We start from the raw sequence: 20,510 nt of genomic DNA on the forward strand, positions 1-20,510 counted from the left end.
CTTTGAGCAACCTGGTCTAGTGGAAGCTGTCCCTGTCCATGGCAGGGAGTTGGAATTAGATGATCTTCAAGGTTCCTTTCAACCCAAACCATTCTAGGATTCTGTGATTCTCTGAAATCCAGGACACAGCATCTGAGGCAAGTCTAGGATCTGAGTCATGGATGAGAAAGATTTGATTAGTACATTCAGGGTTTAGCTTTTCAAGAAAGAAATGCCAACAGAATGTGATTCAGTTCTTGCCATATACTTCCATATGTATTTGCTGTGAAAAAGACCAAGAACTGATAGGTTCTTTATGAACCTTTCGCTTTCTGTTTTTAAATGCTGATGGTAAACAATATCCTGGGGTGGCATTTAGAGAGTCAACTTCTGTTCTTTAGCAGTCAGGAGGATTCAGTTTCAGAGAAGCTCTGTGCATAATTACAGATTTTCCATGTTTGGTTTGTGTATTTCATCATTATTTTTCCTCATAAACAAGTTTAGATATTAACAAACATTTTTTTCCATCTTGATGCAAGGCATTGCCTTTATTTTTTCTGTTTTCTGTCACATTTAATAAACTTGAAGTAAAAATACTATTTATTAGTTATTTTGACAAAAATACTTTTAATACCTTTTATTTCTGATATCTGTTTTCTCTGTGTGCAGATATGTACACTTGTATTGCAGTGTTTATATACATTGGTTTTTCCACAGAAATAAATCCCAGGCCATGTTGTTACATGAAGCAGAAAACTATCATTTATTTACACTTTCTCAGCTCTGCTTAAATTTTAATATATTTCCAGCTGAGTAAAGATGAGCCCTCTGAAAAGGAAGACATTTTTATGCAATTTCCATCCACATGTCACTCCTTCAATCCTTCCTTTCTCCCTCTCCCTTCCCAGTTGCCTTCTTATACCATCTCAGTCTTTTGTTCATACATTCTAACCTCATGATCTGTGGAAACATTTTTAAAACCACAGGACAGCATTTTTCCAAAGCCCTCCAGTTGCCCAAATAGAGACATTTCAGCATTACCTGATTTTCCAGAGATTAGATGACTGATGAATACATGCCTCCTTGAGGTGTCTGAATCACTTCCTACAGAAAGAAGACACACAATATCACAATCAGTTTCAAATTCCCGAGTGTATGTCTAGTTCAGACAGATGCAGGTTGGTGCATATATGTATCCTGTTAGCAGTGGCAATTATTAAATGAGTCACACATAATTGAGACTTTCTTTTTATTGGTAATTGTTCTAAGAGGGTTTTTCTGGAATCCATTAAGTAACATCCCTTTTCTTCAGTGTAAGAATGTATAAAGAAGGCAAATTAGCCACTGAGGGCCCAAAGGCATGACATTCTTTAATTCTCTCTTTCAGGTTATTCCAATCTGACCGCCACAGAGACGTCATTATTTTAATGTTGAATAGTCAGACAAGGGTGCCATGGATGTAAAGGAAAGGAAGCCGTATCGATCTCTGACTCGGCGCCGCGACACTGAGCGCCGCTACACCAGCTCTTCAGCCGAGAGTGAGGACAGCAAGGCACCCCAGAAATCCTACAGCTCCAGCGAGACCCTGAAGGCTTATGATCAAGACTCCAGGCTCACCTACAGCAATCGGGTCAAAGACATGGTGCACCAGGAGGCTGATGAATTCTGCCGAGCAGGTGAGTGCTTTTCAGCAGATGCAGCTGTAAGCAGCATGAGGCAATCAGCTGAGAGCCAGAGTTGAATTGGAGGCTACCTTTGAAAGACTCTGAGGCCAAAAGCATGATGTAAGAGAGAGACTTAAAGAGAGCAACAGAGATCACCTTCACTGTATTGCGCAAGACACTGTGTGCAGCCCAGTGTCCTTAAGTGGCATACCCATATCCCATGTTCATTAGCACTTATAAGACACATTTTCTATGTCTTAGTCTTTCTGTCTGCAGCAGCACTTTGCCACTTCCCACCATGAGACTAGAACCCTCTGTGCACATGCTGCACGGTACTGACGTGGCATGGAATGTTCCTGCCTGCTTAGGAGACCTTTCACTGTGTCACATGTCTGCTCTGTCATGAAGGAAGTCAACAAGGATGCTGAGGCAGGAGGCAACAAGTGGAGAGTGTCACTGTCCATCTGGTCTACAGCAAAACCCAAGAGGCCTGGAAGAAAGGAGACAAATGGGTTCCAGTTGGAATGACCCCTCTTGGCATTGTACACAGCCTGCAAGCTTTAGGTTTGCCTTTGGGACACACTTCAGTGTTAAAGGAGTAAGGAACATCTTTAGGACTTACAGGAGCGCATTTAGTGAATCTGAGTCCCAGTATCTGTGAAGATGCGGAGTTTCAAGAGTCACCACAGACTCCACAGTTCTAACAGAGATTCCAGATGCCCTGAAGTCAGTGCAGTTACAATTTTCACTGCTGGTATTGCCTGTATGAGGTAGATTTCTGTCCCCTACCATAAGACTCATCTTCATTTTTCTGTAGAGATGTAGTTCAGATTCCAACCAGGACTTCACATAAATTGTTTTTAGAAGTCCATCAAGAAAAGCATAAAATGGTAGAGTCAAATAGAGTAGGCAGCATTCCAGAAAATGGACATAAACTAGTCTACCCAGAGTACTCTGAGCACATCCTCTGCAATTTGGAGAAGCTGATTCCCCAAAAGGAATACATATAATTACACTCATTAAAATTGGGGGCTGCTTGATTTTTCCTCAAAAATCATGCACTTGTGCTTTTGGTGCAAGACTCCTCTTCAAGGCACACGCAACCAAAATGATTTGCTGAAGTATCTTCATGCATATGGCTTTGGTGTTTGAGTTTCAGATAGCTGCAATAGGCAACAATCAACAAAAGGGCCAATAGTTGATGTAAGTAACACTGTGACATCATGAAAGCAGTTTCCCTCTTAGCAACTCTGAAGTACTTCATCCCCTCTAAGGAATGTATGACATTATAAAGAAAAGGAAACTTTTTAGGTCATTGCATTTGCTTACTTCATACAATATATTCACCATGCAGGATAGATGTGAATTAGTCCAGGTCAGTGGTTTTCAACTTGGAGGTCCATGAGGCCATGCAGATCTATGGACTTCTCCTAAGAAGTCCACAAAAGATTACTTTTCCTGAAAATCCAGTCTGTTGGCAGGGAATGTAATTTTTCTATACACAAGTTCATGCTTGCCTAGGAAAATTTTGAAGGTACTGAGAAATAGTAAAAATGACTGGTCAAAGTAGCTGAAATTCATTGAAAAGTTAAGATTAACCATGTCAGAGTACCAGTTCTGTTTCTGATATAACTCTCACAAATGGCTACACTTAAAGCTTTCTCCCAGTTTATCCTGAGGGTCCCAAAACTGGCCTGAAGAGTGTTAACAATTCTCCCAGACTTTCTGTACCACATTTTTCACTGGCAGTAAGCCATGAATGGACCTCTCTTTGTGATGCTGCTTGGCTTGAGGCCAACTGAAACCAAGCCTTATTAGCCTGCTTGACATCAACAAGGCAAAGTGAATTTCTCTCCTGCATTGGTTTGGAAGGCAGAGGAGGGAAACATTTCAAATTGACCAAATAAATTCAGTAAATAAACAAGTCAGCATTTAAATGGTTTTAGCTAGAGTAAGTGTCAGCAAATGTGCAAGTCAGCACAGGAGAAAATAGACCAGATCTGAATTAAAAAGTCTTGGATATTTATTATCCTCCTTTTATTGACTTGAGTTCTTCCAGCTTAAAAGGTAACAGTGAGCATAGAATATGAAAATCAATGCATCTGCTGCTGTTTATTGCAAATAAATTTGATTTTGAGTTAATTGTAGCAGTCATTTTTCATAATTTATGAGCTGCTGTTGCTGGAGAACATCAGTCATGCTGCACATTGATGTGCCTGATGATGCTGAGTGTGGCTTCTTTCAGGCAAAGGTGGAACATGACATCAGTGACTCAAACACGCAAGGAAAACCAAAAGATATTTTTCAGCACTCCACAAGGGATGGTTTAGAAAAACCATGGCCTCAAACATAAGTTGAACCTAGAAGAGAAGAGCAAGGTCTCTGGGGAGATACAGCTTCCTAGCATTTATAACTTAGGTCAGGTTTATTTGCTTCCTTATGCGATGAGAATGTAGAGGACAATCTCTCAAACTACTTTGTAATTATGTTAAATTATTACTTTGCCACAAGCTTGCATTGTGCTTCCCAAGCAAGGGTCGGGCAGAGGTGTGAGCCCCAAGCAACCTTTTCTGTCCACTCTGTCTGAAAGCTTTAATCTTGTTTGGTCAATTAAAAAGGTGTGAAGTTCATGAATCCTTTATGCAGTTGGAGTGTTGTCAGCTGCAGATCTGTAACCAGCTGAATCTGAATTTTCTCCTGCCATCAAACAGCTCCTTCTCTGAGCTATACATGAAAATGTTGTCCAGTCCCACTATTCACCTTTCATTCAGATACCTTCTCTCTGTTCACGTTGAGCTATAAAGTCAACTGAAAAAATGAAATGAAAAAATGTAATAAAATAGCATTTACTTTTGGCCAAGTGTCATCTGATGCATGTGTGCTCTAATATGAGAGACCTTCCCCAGTCATCAGGGCTCAAGGACAAACTAGGGTATTTCCACACGTATGAAATCGTACTCTGGAAAAGTAGAAAACTGACTATTTCTGTTGGATACACATTTTCTACCATATGATATTTGACATCAACAAATAGAAATGTGAGAAAAACCACACAATTTTGGGGTCTTGAGAAAGGAGAAAATGGTAATTCAGCTTTGGATACAACCTTGAGATCCAGATTTGATGAACAGATTTCAATAATGAGTAGTTATGAACTTCAGTGTTCAAAGGAAGGTTAGTGCCTGAAATTTCCTGGAGATTGTGCATTCAAATTTATCTTGTTGAAATATGCCTGAGCTGCAAACTGCTCAGTTCTTTAATCCATTCAAGGCATAGCATAACAGAAGCAGGGGTGCATTGAGCTGTATAAATGCACTGTGCAGCTAAAGGCACTCATGGCTGGCCAAAATCTTTTCAAGATATTCAGGGTTGAAAAATAAATGCATGCATTAATAAATAAATATGGATTAAAATTGCTCTCCCCAGCCTCTTGTGGAACTTTCCAAACAAAGTGTGCTAATATTTGAAGCCTTATTCACATCAATTCAGTCTGATTTTGAAGCTCTGCAGGTAACTAGACATGGAGTCAAGAGTCACTTTCCAGGTCATATTTTTAGTCAGCTAAACAATTGCATCTATTTGTGGCCAAATAACCTCTGCTGTGACTCTATCAGAATGAATAGCTAAATGTGAGGCAAGGTGTGAGTGGTCAGCATGGGGAAAGTGAAATCGCCAAAGGAAATTTAAATCCCCAGTATGTAATTTCAGGGTTTTCAATGAGCAGAACTCACTCAAATTGCCTATTGTAGGGAAGTTGTCAAGTGTATGGTCGGACTTTTGATCACTGCACGCCTCATTTTGCTTTTCCCACAAGAAGATTACATTTTGCCTCTCCTAAAGTATTGCACCATTTCTACATCCGTTTTTCGTTTCAAACTTGATGATTTCATTGAACATGCTCTGCATTTTTGTCAGGTTCCAGAAGCAGGAATCCAGCGACTTTTTAGTCCTGGCATGTTTGAAAAGAGATTGTCATGAGGTGGGGACTGGTGTCTTCTCCCAAGTAACAAGGAATAGGACAATAGGAAATGGTCTTGAGTGACACTAGGGAAGGTTGAGATTGCATATTTCAAAAACTTTCTTCAGTGGAAGAGTGGTCAAGGATTGGAACAGGCTGCCTACAGAAGTGGAGGAATCACCCGTCTCTGGAATTGTTATAAAGAAAAGTGTAGATGAGATGCTTAGAGACATTGTCTCGTGGTGGACTTGGACGTAATGGTTGGACTCGATGATCTTAAAACCTTAGTGATTCTATGATTCTGTGATCTCTTGGTCTCATTCAGAGCAAGACCACAGAAGAAGGGTATCTTTGGTATGATGTTGCTGTGTGTTACTGTGACACTGATGTGCCCCACGTGAAGGTAGAGGATGAACACTTCAGCTCTTGACTTGTGCTACATGGCACCGTGCCCTATTAAAGAATGACCCAGCTGATGTGTTTTTCTCACAGGAGCCAACTTCTCTTTGCGAGAGCTGGGACTTGAAGATGTGACACCGACACACGGGGCTTTGTACCGGACCGACATCGGGCTGCCTCACTGTGGCTACTCCCTCAGCGCCGGCTCGGATGCCGACACGGAGGCAGATGTGGTCATGTCACCCGAGCACCCAGTGAGGCTCTGGGGACGCAACACCAAGTCCGGGCGCAGCTCCTGCTTGTCAAGCCGGGCCAACTCCAATCTCACCCTCACTGACACAGAGCATGAGAATACTGAAACAGGTAAGTGGTGACAGTGCATGCAAGTGTCAGCCTTGAGCTCTATAAGGAATGTCTCTTCCTACTACTCCACCTTAATCTTCCTTAGGTTTAGTGATGGGGTTTTTTATCAGACTCCATGAAAACACTCTTCTAACAGCCCCAGTCGTGGCCTTTTTACTGTCCTACAGAGTCTTTGTTAATGAACTGCTGGAGAAGCTCCTACTTATTTATCACTGCGACAGAGATCATTAAATAGCTGTAATACTCTCCCTGCTTTTTGCAGCAACCTTTCAGAGGGAAGGCATTTAAATCTCCCCTCCTCTGGCCAATGCTACTCTTATCTTTGCTCAGATTTTCTGGGCAGATAATTTTCTTCTCTTCCTTGCTGGTTCCTTGACAGGGGCCGCTTCATTTATGTAAATTGGCTGACTGCTCTCTGAAGGAAAACAATGGCGAAATATTTTTAGAAGCCTTTTTCTTTGTGTGAAATAAAACCTGAAGGTCACAGATTTTTTTATCTCTGTAACTTTGTGTCCCCAGCTGCGGGGATTCCTGCGTGCCTTTGTAGGTCTGCGAACCTTTTGGTCAGCAGTTCTGCCCAGCAGTGTAGGAGAAGGAAAGGGGACTTTGATTCAATTGCAACTTGACCCAGGAGTTCATCCAGTCCTATATGCCTTTGCACCTTTAATTCAATTATAGCACAGCCTGCTTCTTGATATAGCTGCTGCATGCAAGTCATTGGGCACTTGTGCTCGGCGTAGAAAGCTCATGTGAAATGACTGTATCACTTGTTCTTTTCATGCTTTCTGCCACAGTATTATAGTGACAAATGATGATAAGTTTTCCTCTGGAAGCCATGACAGTGAGACATACACCACCCACATGATTTTATGTTTAACTCCAACAAAATTACAGTTGAAGCTTATTAAGTTTCTACTCAGAGATAATGATACATTAGGCAGAGTTCAAAGATAAATGGTCTTCTGTTCAAAGGATGTACAGAAGAATCTTTATAAATTATCTTTACCATACTTTTTAAAAGATTCTCAGTGTAGTGTCTTACAAGCAGACACACAGTGGCAGGTTGCATTGTTTTCCTTCTGATCCTTGTGTTTTGATGAAAAATCAGAGGGATGATCACAGTCAATTAAAGTTTTGCAGATTCACAAGAAATTGCTAGAAAGCAGGCAAAAGCAAGCACCTTGCACTTCCATCCCATTCTCCTCTATCCAGGCTCTCTTTTGTGCTTTCCATGTGATGTGTGAGCAGCTGCAATCCTATCCCATACATTTTTTCTTTCCATGCCTACTAAGAAAAGAAGTATACAGAATTCTAGGTTGGTCCCCCCTTTGGTCTTAACAGAGAAGAATTGCATTATCTATGGGAGTCTTTTTCCCTGCTCTCTACACCTGCAAATGCAACTTTGTACCTACAGATCACTTTCAAATGAAGTTACACTAGAAACAGCACAGTAGCAACTTCACATGCCTTGAAAGGCTTTACTGAAAGTAATCACAGAGGGTGAAGGACTCATGTCAGGTTGGAGACAACATTCAATTCCTCTTTCCTTAAGTTTAATGGCACACTAACCATTTGTTGAACCATCACTTCATAGCAACTAGAAAAAGAGAAATGAGAGGTGGAGAACATACAATGCTGTATAAAAGTAGGAGTTTCCTTGGAGGCTAGGCATTTGCAGTCTTAGATGTTGGGTAGTTTGAATGAGAAAGGCTGTATCATACTAAAACCAAAAGTCTGTGTAGCACAAATAAAACACAGATTGCTGTGGTGTCCAGTATGTAATAGTATTGTTCATACTGACAAAAAAAGAGGTGGTGGAGCTTAAAGGAAAATATTAAGATCTAAACTGTGCTGGCAATGAGCTTCATCTGATGCTTAGACTTTCCTGGGAAGATGTCATAGACATCAGACCATGTTCAGGTCAGAAAAAGTGGTCCAGAACTGAGAAAAAGTTCACTTTAATGTAGGGACTGTGGTTGAATTGGTGATATAAACATATGCAAACAAATGTTGCAAGGTAGAAAGAAAAGAAGGTTAGGGAAAATTCTTTTAAGTAGGCAGAATTTGAGCATTTTCTTTTGTAATTGCTTGGCACAGATAAAGGCATGAGAAATCTTTGTGCACAAACTCCTCACAGCCTGAGATCCTCTCAGAAGCTTTTTCTGCTGAACATAAAGGCATTTTCTCCCTCCTCACTCCACATAAGTAGTGTTTCTCTGGGCTGCTAGCTATCACACATGCTATTTTGAGAAATCCCAGATTTATAGAAGAAACATTTTCAAGAAGACATGAAATTTTGCTAATGGCAATGTAAAGTAACATAATGCTATGACTCAGTTTACAGGATGCCTTTATGAGCCAATATTAATTGTTGACAGTATTGATAGAAGTTATAGCCTTTAGCGGAAGTCAATATGGACTTTATGAACCTGCCATCAATAGAAGAGTTTATGGGGCTCATTAAACCAACTTCTCCAATGAAGGTCAAAGTCAGCAGTTTTTATGCTGTTCATTATTTATCTAAAATAAATAATCAGAATTTACTTCTGATGCTTGTAAATCCGAAGTTGTCAAAGGATGATTCTGCCAAAACATTTATTATGTTCCTAGAAGAGGAGAGGAGTCACTCCCTTGAAAAGTAGGTTTGTTTTTATTTCAGGAGTGGTGATGCCTAAAAGGAACAGATATGCTGCTCAGAAAGGACAGTCACAGTCCATCCCTGTCCTTAAGGAAGTCTATGAAGTGCTCTGGTTTCACAGCATTTTGTAGTCCATAGATCACTTAAACAGGGAGCTGGCATGGAAAGCCATCCATAGCTTTATCTAAACTGTTATGAGGTTTTCACAGAATCCCAGAGGTGTTTGGGTTGGAAGGAACCTTAAAAAACATCTAGTTCCAGGCCTCTGTCCTGAGTAGGGACACCTTCATTATGTTGAATGCTTCTAGGATCCAAATGCTTTTACTAAGTTAAGAGTTTGTTTTCACTAAAGAGCTGAGTTATAACTCTGGCATTGCCCTGAGCTCACATCCTGCCCGCTCAAACAGCCACGATGGCTTCCCCTCCAGTGGACAGTGCGTTTCACTTGACCTGGATAGTCACTTTGCACAGTGAGGGGACAGAGGCACAGCTCAAGTTGCTGCATCTTGCCTGGGGACAGTGCCATCATTCTGTATTGCTGATGTAGCAGGCACTTTATATGGTTCAAGGGGTTTTCTGCAGCATGATCATGATCTGAACTGGAACTGTGAACTCCCATTAACAGTTCAGAACCAAGCACAGAGGGAGTCTGGTTCCTGGAAGTCTAGGAGATTTTAGGAGAACTTCTTTCCTATAGTAGATTGCACTATTTCTCAGCAAGACTGATTCAAGCAAAAGAAGTTCCTGAAGTGGTCATTTGGAGTGAAGCCTGGAGTTTCCTGGCGGTACCTTAGCTAACCCCGAACAGGATTTGTACTGAGCCAGCAATTGTTTACCATAGAGAAGAGCACATTGAAGAAAAATGAGGTAATAGTCTTCCAGAAATTGGCTTATTTTTCAGCAACTTAGTCACATACAAAAAAAAAAAAAAAAAAACCCAACCCAAAAAACTTCTAGTCATAAGAACATCATTATAAAAATACAGTACCACAGGATAATTTAAACTGAAAGGCATTGCTGAAAGTCTCTGGTCCCTCTCCTGCTTAAAGCAGGGCTAAGTTGGAGGTCAGGTTGGGTCACTCAGGGCCTTTTTCAGTTGCAATTTGAGTATCTATCAGAATGGAGAGGCCATAGCCTCTATATCCCGGCTCTGGAGGTGACCACGTTTGCTGTGAACAGCTCTTTTTCTAAGAGCTGATATGGATTTCAACTGCAACTCGTGTCCATTCCTCCCACTGAGCACCTCCAAGAACATTCTGACTCCATCTTGTGAACATCACCCATTGCAAAAACAGTTGAAAGACAGCATCTAGAGTCTTCTCTCCTCATAAGCAGTTGGAAGGCAGTTTGGCACTAGAGGAGATCAGAGGAGTCTGAGGACTTCCAGTACTTAAAGCTTTTAAGTGTAAACTAGACAAAGATCTGCTGAGAAAGGTCTAGACTAGATGCTGTCTTGGTCAGAGTGGCTTTCCGTGTGGATCTCTCAAGCATCCCTCTTTCTCCAGTTTCAATTCTTGCAGCACTGCTGTGCCTTTTTCCTCTGGGGCTGTGCAGGACTATTCAGGCTGGGCTTTTGTACTGTCTAGGGGACTCCTAACATATGTGGACATGGACAGTGTTTGTGTGCAAGCATGCAGGAACTGGGCTGTGTCTATTTCCTTTGGGTATATAATAGAGATCTTAATCCAGATCCACCCAAAGTATTATGAATCATGTTGGTAACCCCTGGACAAATTTGAACTTGAGAGATAGGCAGAAAATGCATAGATATTCCAATACAAAATCCCTACTCACAAAAAAAAAAAAAAAAAAAAAAAAAAAAAAAACGAAAAAACCAAACAAACTCACAAACAAAAAAACCAAAACCCCACCAACAAAAAAAAAAGCAAAACAAAAAACTACCACCAACAACAAAACCAGACCACTTTTTCCACTACCTTCAGAGTGATAATGAACTATGTGGTTTACTCAGTACAATCATTACAGTGTTACTGTACACCTGGGTCAACAGCATTTTTAAAATTGGTCTTTGTGAAAGTGGAATTGCAGCCCTTTAAAAACAAACAAACAAACAAACAAATACAGCATAACTTTCAGCTATTCCAAAGAAGCCATTCCAAACCATTCCAAACTAAGGATTTACTTTAGTTGTAATCTGGGCTCAGCGTTCATATACACCAAGGCAAGTAGTTGGTTAAATATGAGAAGGAACAAGAGACAGAGGAAGCAGTTTTTTTCATTAGCAGGACAAGTCAGCCATGATTAATGCTGTGAGGAGTGGCATGATGTTTCTCTCTGTCATCATCTCTTCCTTGGAAGAATGTGGGCAGTATCAAATGGCCAAAAGGATCTCACAGACAGGATGATTAGCATCAGATGGCTTAAGACAGTTCAGCTGAGTTGAAGATGCTCAACTGTGATCTATCATGTAAAGAAATTCTTGCAGCAGAAGTGTAGCTGAAGTGTGACTTCACCTCACTGAAAGATTAGTGGATATGAACTAAAATTTCAGATCTATCCACCCAGGAGGCCAAAATTCAAGCTGCAGGACCTTTTCTGTCAAATTGCCCTGTGCAACGTCTTTCCATCTTCACAATTCAAAGACATGTGGGAAATATCATCTTGCAAAAACTTCTTCACCCCTTCTATGATTGCAAAAGGGTTTACTATTGGACTCCAATCACCCATTTAATGATGAATTGGATATAGGCTTGATCACCCCAACACTTCCACCATACATCTGTTGATCATCTCTGTTTAGGATGTACAGTTTCATCTCAGGGTTCATTTATCTTTAGCTTCATTTGTGAAAGCACCAGACAGTGCCAAAAATTATATGGTGACTATAGTAATACAGACACTTACTGGTGAAAAGGTTTAAAAGCAGCATTTTGGACCCACATCCTACAAAGAGGAATAATTTCCCTTGTGTCCCATCCCTGGAATTGTTCATGGCCAGCCTGGATGTGGCTGTGAGCAACCTGGTCTAGTAGAAGGTGTCTCTGCCTTCCCAGGGCAACCCAGGGGTTAGAGCTAGGTGGCCTTTAAGGTTCCATCCAACCCAAACCATTCTGTAATTTTTTTCTTTTAGTCAATGCTGTTCTGGATTGCATTTAAATGAATGCATTTAAAACTGCCAAGCAACAACTAGCTCAGTCTCCAAGCATGCTCTCCAAGCCTTACCAACTTAACCAGAAAGGTAGTAGATATGTTACACTTAATTTTTGCTTTCTCATCAAATAAATTGCCTTTCTGAAAAATTCTGATAGGCTGTTGTGAAACTGAAGCATAGCGGCAATCAGGAACTTTAAAGCTCACATGATAGCTCTGCCTCCTCTACCATCCCAGACTCAACTCTTAGCCGTGTTAATTGACATAATACATGATTTACAGAGCATTCCTTGCAGTAACCACCAAATTCTCTGCTTCCACTGCTTAAGCCATTACTGTTGCTAGAAAGAGTGCTTAAGAAACTGCGTAGGGTTTTAGGACTCAGCAGAACTGAATGCATATAGAACATATTATAAACACAGGGGTACATTAAAGCAGGAAATAATTAAAGACAAATATTTCAAACAAGGAACACCAAAGAAATACTACAATTTTATTTCTCTGGGGCAGTTAATAAATATTACTGATGCTTTCATTTATTCAGTAGTGACTGATACAGAACTCACCAAAGCCTTTGAAGGCTCCTGTTGCCATCAGCGGTGTTACACCAGGTCCTAGGTACATGTGGATAACAGTCTGCTTTTTTGAAAACAGCATGCCCAAATGGTATAGATCCTAATACTTTTGGTTAAATACACCACAATATGCTGTTCACTGCTAGTTTTCTGATAGCCATTTTGGCCTCTTATTAAATCAAGCCACATTTCATCAGCTTTTTGAAAATATTTTCTCCTCAGAGTCATTTTACAACAGCTAAGAGAGCTTTAGACAAATAGTAATTATTTCTGTGTGTTTTCCTTGTTCTCTTAGTTTGTTGGGAGCTCTTCTCTTAATGTTGTCTGTATTTGCTACTGGGTGCCTTGCAAGGTAGCTTCTTAATAGCTCTGACTCTCTGCAGAGGAAGAATTTTTACTCAGTTTTCTTTGCATTCACCTTCCTGTTTCCCAAATCATGTTGACCCAAATCACTGGCCCAAAGTACAGTTCAATATATCAGTGCAATTAGCAGTCCTAGAATTACTGTGTAATCTCTGCATTACAAATTATTTGTTAATACCCCAGTTGATAATCCATGGTGACTTTTCTTTTTATTACCATGTTTTGCTGAGTAATTTCCTTTCAGGCTTCATCCACTCCATTGTTAATATTGTTACCGTGGTTGCAGCAACATCATCTCTTTATTTTCTCCTCTGAATTAAACAGTGCATTATAAAGCACTTCCAGTAAATGAGAGTGTGCTTCAGACATGCTTCTTCTGCAAACCATGAAGGCAAAAACGTGATGCTCATATTCTGGAGAATTCAAAAAGGAATTTTTTTTAAAAAACACAAAACATTTTTCAAAATAAATAATAATTTTAAAAGGATGTACTATGAGCTATATTTTATTAAGTTTTCCTTGTGACTTTTTAGTAAGGGAAAACAATAATAAATTAGAACTACCCAGGCAAGATCAGACATCTGCTGGCTGTCATCTTTCACTTGTCTCACATCAGTTGTAACCTTAATATTAACAACATGTTTCAGCTTGAAATAAAAAATTAGCCAGAATCCTTACCACTAAATATCCATCATCAATTGCAGAAGTTAGTGAAGAACTACACAAAGTAGTAGCACATCCAGAAGGGAATTTTCACTGATACCTTTCCTTATTTCAGTTTCTCAAAACTCTCACACTGCCCCTTTCCAGATAGAATTTGCAAAAAAAAAACCCATTTTAACTGTGTGTGGATACTGTTGGGATATGGCAATTTACTGAAGCTACAATGCAGAGATATTCAGAGATTTGGTGATCGCTTAAAATGTGAAGGTCAGGGGAAGAAATGTGCCTTCAGGCTCTCCGAGCGTAAAGATACTAATATTCCAATGAAGAATGTTAGTCCTATAAAGGAGACTTTTAACTGTATGACCATCAAATGCTACATTTTCCACTGAAAAATGGCTCCCTTGAAGGCTGTTACATCTTCTTTACTTGTGATCCAACTTTCTAATCACTGACATTCTTGATGATAGATACCTCATATTTTCTATCCTCTTACCTTTTTTGTCCTTTTTAGATGTTAGTCCTGAGATACTTCTTGAAAGTGAATAGGTGAGTCACCAACTCACCCCTTCACAAGAGTCTTAGGGAAAGTTTTACCTGGATGGGACCATGAATTCATGGGGTTTAGGACCACAGACCCTTATCTCCCTTCATATTCAATGAACTCCCTGCCCACTGGGAGTAAAACAGCCTTTCAAAATGAGGATGTCACTGCCTCTCAGACAGGGTTCAACCCACTTGAGAGACAATTGACCCTTTGGTAGCACCACAAAGGGAACCAGAAGCATCTTTGCTCCCCATTTAAGAGGTGAAGGCATATGAGATTAATCTGAATTTAGTATTTCAAGTGCAGCATTAGTGGTCAGTATCTTGATTCTGTAAGTGAAGGAATTCCCACTTATTTCTAGGGCTAATTTATCTCATTGCTGGCCTCTTTGTCCCTAGAGGAAAAGAAGTATTTCCTTTTTTTTCTTCTTTTTTTAATTTTCTTTTTTTTGTTGTTAATTTTATTCCTGTATGGTGTGTCCCATAGAGAATGTACTTTCTGTATTACTGTAATCTGCATCTGAAAGGATGCTGACACTTAAGTCCTTCCCAATGTTATTCTTCTGTAATGAACTGCAGTTCAGTACAGGTTAGTGTGTAGGTTTCACGTTGTTATTATTATTGTGATGATGATGAAACCATGAGGCAGGGAAAAAACGCTAAAAGACGCTCATTATTAACCTGAATATTGGTGAAGAGGGCATGTAGAAACAACATCAACAGGTAAGAATTTACCGTTCTTGTAGTTATGTGATTAATTTTTGTCCTTTCTTTTGCCACTTTAAACTGCCTTGTCATGGTGATTTTTTAAAGGAAAATAATTGCATTTATTGATATTGCAGGCAAGCTGCCAAGTATTTTGGAGGCAAATCTATGCATTTTTCTATGCATTTTTTACACTGTTTCTGAGTGCCATAAATAATTTCTTGTGGTGTGATACACCCCAAGGGGAATAAACCTATGTTCAGCAGCATGAAACCTTTTGACAGTACCTTTGCTTCCAGCCTGGTTTTGAGGTGGGATTTGTGCATCATTGTCAATCAGGAATGGCTACTGCCATGGACTGAGGATTATGGTCAGGACACTGAGGGCCATCAAAAAGCTGGCATGGCACTGGACATCAGTACTGGAGTCGGGGTGGACCTGCAGCTCAATGGTCACTTGGAGCAGGATTTTATTTTTAGGGTCTGACCTAAACTCTATTCTAGGCAGACAATTGATCCCTCTGGGATACATGAAAGAGAAGCAGCATGGAGAAAACCCAAGAATTAGAGGAGACAGTTAATGTTCCATCAACAAGGATGGGGTGATGGTTGAGAACTCAAAATGGCTGGATATCTACCTTGTGTGGCCCACAGACTCCTGCTTCCAGAGTTAGCCAGCTGGTTAAGCATGGAACAGGGAGACAAAGCTTGTTTCCCAATTGCCTTTTCTCCATTTTTTCCTTCATCTTGGATCTCTAGGGGTCACATCGAGCTGCAGTGGGTAGGACATGTCCATTCACCATCCCAGCATTTCAAAGACATGCATTATTCCCTGAAGAGTAGAAGAAATTGGGAAGAAAGCCTGGTGCACCTGGCTTTCAATACCCACTATTCCCTCTACGCTATTCCCAACTGGGCATTTCCAGATGCTCATGTATTTCTAAATTCCCATTTGGACCACTGAATCTGCTTCTGAGTTCAGCACACAGTGTTAGCCCACATCTGGTTAAGTCTCCAACAATGCCCCTTGAGGTATCTGGCTTTGTTTCTTTCAGTGAAGATGTGTCTCCATCTAAAAGCAGAACAAAGTGAGAGGAAAGAGCATGTTATTTTTGGTTTACCCATGCCCAGAGGTGCACACTGAGCTCCAAATAAAGGAAAGCATAGCTTCTGCCATGAGAATTTATTCATTAAAATCTCATTGTTTTATTTCTCAAAGGATTTTGATTAACTTTTAGCAACTTTATTCAATCAAGGGCAGTGATTGAAAATGCATTACTGCCCTAATTCTGCAAAGTTTTCAGTTTTTCTTTGGACTGCCCCTAAAAACTTTAATTATATGCTCTAGGGCAGATTGTTGTTTAGTTTTCTCCACCACAGCAAAGATCTTATTGAATCATGTATATAAAAAGAAAACAATAATTCACAGCTATTTACACAGGCAGATAGTGACAGGACAAGGGGAATGGTTTTAAACTAACAGACAAGAGATATAGATTAGATGATACAAAGAAATTCTTTACTGTGGGGATACTGAGGCACTGTGACAGGTTGCCCAGGGAAGTTCTGGATGACCCATCCCAGGAAGTGTTCAAGGCAAGGTTAGATGAGGTTCTAAAACACTTGGTCCAGTAGAAAGTGTCCCTGACCATGGCAAGGGGCTGGAACTCCATGATCTGTAAGGTCTCTTCTAACTGAAATAATTTTGTGATTTTATGATTACATCTGAGGGACCAACTTGTTTAATAGGTTGCCACCCTGGGTACCCATCCCCATGACCTTTCATGGGTTCTCCATCCCTATGGTCATGATAGTGCAACTGCTTATGGATCCCAGCTCTGACTTATCCCCTAAACCCATGTGTTTTAAAACCTTTTTTCAAGGGTGCCAGCACACAGATCTCCTGATTTCACAATTTCCACTCAGCTCCCATGCCAGAGAGATCAATTCAATGTCGTATAGAGCAGCAGAAATCCTACCCAACAGAAGATCCTCCTGATTTGCGTCAAATAAGGGCCAGTGACTGAGGGTGGCATAACAGAAACATCTGGGGGCTATTTAAACCAGTGTTGCCAGCAGGGAAGGAGCATTGCCAAACTCTCTTGGAAATGCACTCCAGCTCCAGCTCTCCAGCAAGAACGGTCACTGCCTTTGTTCTCACCAATTCATTTTCTGTGCAAGACTTATTTTCTTCTCAGTCTCCAGCATGGTAAAGTACTTCTATTACCCTTAGTTTGAGAGGAGGGGGTGAAATTATGACCATATTCCAGTTTCCATTTAAATGCAGTTTTGACGTGAATTTCAAATAAATGTAAGACAACAAAAAATACAAAAACCTCCAGTAATCATCTACTGAATAAGAAATCTGTTGTTCACCATTTTCTCTTCATAAAAAATGTAAAAAAGTAGGAATCTGAATAAATGCATGCTAAACTATATAATTGCTGAAATAAATATGTATAGATATAGGATACTTTCTGATTTAGCATAAAGAAGCAGCAAATTATACCAATCAGTGAGAATCAACCAGTTTTAAAAGAAAATAACTGAAAAGCACACATGCAAAACAAGATTAAACCTGATTATTTAAATCAAGATTCTCTGCTTCCTGGTTTAAACCATGATTATAATTTAGATGAGGCCACCCTGCCACAAATAGTTTAGAGACAATGATTTCTCCCACTCGTATAATGTGCAGATTTTATAGCTGAGGTAGAGTCATGTTGCTTGTATGGAACATTTATGTACTGAGCCTTTATCTCCAGCCACTTTCTTAGTTTTCTACTAGTTTGGTTTAATTGTTTGAAGAAGGCAAATGGTAATCCTCATCTGAAGGAGTGGGAATCTGGTATCCCACAGAAAAATTCAAGATGCTTTTCCTTTGGGAGTTTCGCTTCTTTCTTAGAATGGAGCACTGCAACCTCAGTCAGATGCTGACTTCCCAGTAACACAGGGACTGGAAAAGCAGCTGTAACCCCAGATTAGAGTATGAGGGGAAATGTCTCCCTCTCTCTGCTTTGGATAATTACATTCCACTTAACAAAATTCCCTTTGCTCCTATAGTTGGAAGGGGTGTTTCTCCTTCATTAATTGCTCTGGCTTGCTGCTGTGCTCTACCAAGCAGCTGTTAATGTTCCACCCCAGAGGAGTCTGCAGTTCAGTGATGGGTGAAATGATTAAGGCTTGCAAAGCACTTGATCATTTGGAATGAAAGGTGTGACATAAACATACCCCATTAGTTTCATTAGTGCTCAACAAAGCAAACTTTACCTGTAGCTGGTTCCACTACTCCTTGGCATTTAATACAAGGTGTTCCCTCTGGAACATGGGCAATTTGCTGGATGCATTCTTAGCTGTCCTTAAAGAAGCCTGTCACCCAGACTGGTGATTTGACCCGTCATATATTGGGGAACTGCCATGAAATGAGTGCTGTGTTTGCAGAAATTTGAAGGTTTGTTAATCCTGCCTTAGTTCTCAAGAAGAGAAAGGTAGTGACTTTGGATATTACAGATATTTACTCCTGGTGTCTGGAAAGTAGAAATTCTGACACGGGATCAGTCTACAAAGGAGTATAAGGAAAGGGCTTAGAGGAATGTTACCTGATGGAGCTGTAGAGAAGCATATTAGAAGTTTGGTTGATAAAGATGGTTAGGCTGGTAAAGGTTCACTTAAACCTTCTATTTATGCAAATAGAAGAAAGATGTATGTATTTGTAAATTATGTGCCTAAACTAGACTTGCTGTGACACACAGCAGCAGGGTTCCATGTCTCTTGTCAGGTCACAGTGTCCCTCAACATCACCTGAATATTTTTGGCTGTTGACTGTCCATCAAGTGTGGTTCCCCCTGATGGGAGTCCTTGCCATTCCATCTGCACAGGACCCCTTCCACTGGTGTGCTGGCTACTCTCAAATCAGAACAAATTTACCCTCTTTGGTCACTTTCCTTCTGTGACTGGAGCAAGCAGAAAGCAGAGATCAACTCACACAACTTCCGTGGGTCCTAAGGCTGAATGGGATATTTTCATAGCTCCCTTCAATGGGGGTCATGTGTGTGAGCTGTTAGACTTTATGATTTGTGTGAATTGAAGCAGAAACCTAGAGAAACATCAGTGGACAGTCTTATCTCTTCAAGGCAAATGGATAAACACTCTCATTATTTGATCAAAAAATATTGAAGTTTTGACAGGAAAAAAAAAAAAGATATTGCCATGTTAATTGTTGAATTGTTAGATAGAGAACTTCCAGGGCTCGAAGGGTAAATATTGAGGCCATGAGTTCTGGAACTCAGTTCAGTGCTTCTCAGCATTTTAATGGATATCTAGAGACAAAACTTAACCAAAAGAGTTCAGAAAATTTCTCTCTATAAACTGCGTGACTAAGGAGGAGACCAGTTCCCAAAGGAATATTTTGGAAGGTAATAATGCTTTTTCCTAGGGAGATATTTTACCACCTCACAATAGAAGATTTTTTGAAGACCTTTAGATAGAGCCTCAGTCTGGACTCTGAAGCAAATGCAGTCCTCAATCATTTTTATCTCAGTCATTGGCACCAGTGTTTTGCATTGACTACATCAGATTATGGTTAGTCCCACATAAGCACAAAAAGTAAGAGAAGTTCAGGAAGGGTTCCCAAAGAAACCGTAGACCCGGAACATCTATTATTGCCCCTGAACAGTACTCTGATAGATTCGTTTCCCCATAGACAGTGATGAACTTAGTCCTTAACCTTCCCTTAGTTCTTTTCTTCTGGAGTTTCTCACTGTAAGTAATGTTTTCCAAACCTTTAATGCTCTCATGAGCCATGCACTGTTTATCAATGTCCTCCCTGAATTGGATTTGGTTAATTCATTCTTGGCTTTGTCTAAAGTTCTTGCCAATATATTTGCATCCTTCAAGAGAAGAATGTCCAGACCAGATTAGAGATGGGGAGAGGTCAATACCCCTTTTCCCCAGCAGGCACAGAGAGCAGATAGATTCTGCAAAGGAATCACTCAGATGCTTTCCTGGAGAAACTACTAAAAAATCTCTCCCAGAGCTGCTTCACAGATTGATGTTTTATCGATGGTGGCATGTGGGGGTTGAGAGGATAGGAGGGACAGATGGTCCATAAGGTTTCTTTGAGATACAGCCAGACTCAAAGAAGAAAAAGGAAGATTGGTGAATTTCTGGAAGAGCTTATTTCCTCCTTGGACTTGAACAGGGTGTTGAAATTCATCCAACAGACTCTGTAAAGCCTTTTGGATTCTAAGAAGACGACATAGATCTACAGCCTCATTATTGCCTATTGGGCTGTAAAACAAGGCTGTAAGGAATGAGGGAGACAATAGGGTTTGCTTCTTTCCTGTTTGTACCAGCTCCTCTCCAATTGGAAATGTACTAATATGCCTTTTATGAAATAATTATTTCATCATTGTTTCCTTTGGCACAAGTATCTGATCATTCTGATTCCACATAGAGAATTACTTTGAAATGAATAATTCCAAATCATTTTCCAAGAATAATTATATTAATACATTTTCAAGTCTAGATAAGCCTATGAATAGCATT

At 40.2% G+C, this 20,510-nt stretch overlaps 1 protein-coding gene across 15 annotated transcripts in view; it reads left to right on the forward strand.

Annotated features, from left to right (window-relative positions):
• The window catches only part of TENM4 (teneurin transmembrane protein 4), a 927,633-nt gene that overhangs the window by 580,708 nt on the left and 326,415 nt on the right, over window positions 1-20,510 (forward strand). For all 15 annotated transcript variants that reach the window (XM_071432902.1, XM_071432903.1, XM_071432904.1 and 12 more), the window contains 2 exons: window positions 1,367-1,655; window positions 6,094-6,363. In XM_071432902.1, coding sequence (XP_071289003.1) covers window positions 1,433-1,655; window positions 6,094-6,363 — 493 coding nt within the window. In that variant the 5' untranslated portion in view covers window positions 1,367-1,432. The remainder of the gene's footprint in view (window positions 1-1,366; window positions 1,656-6,093; window positions 6,364-20,510) is intronic.

This window comes from Agelaius tricolor, unplaced genomic scaffold, assembly GCF_023055355.1.
Source record: "Agelaius tricolor isolate 1412-34295 unplaced genomic scaffold, bAgeTri1.0.p SCAF_9, whole genome shotgun sequence".
In the NCBI taxonomy this organism is placed as follows: Eukaryota; Metazoa; Chordata; class Aves; order Passeriformes; family Icteridae; genus Agelaius; species Agelaius tricolor.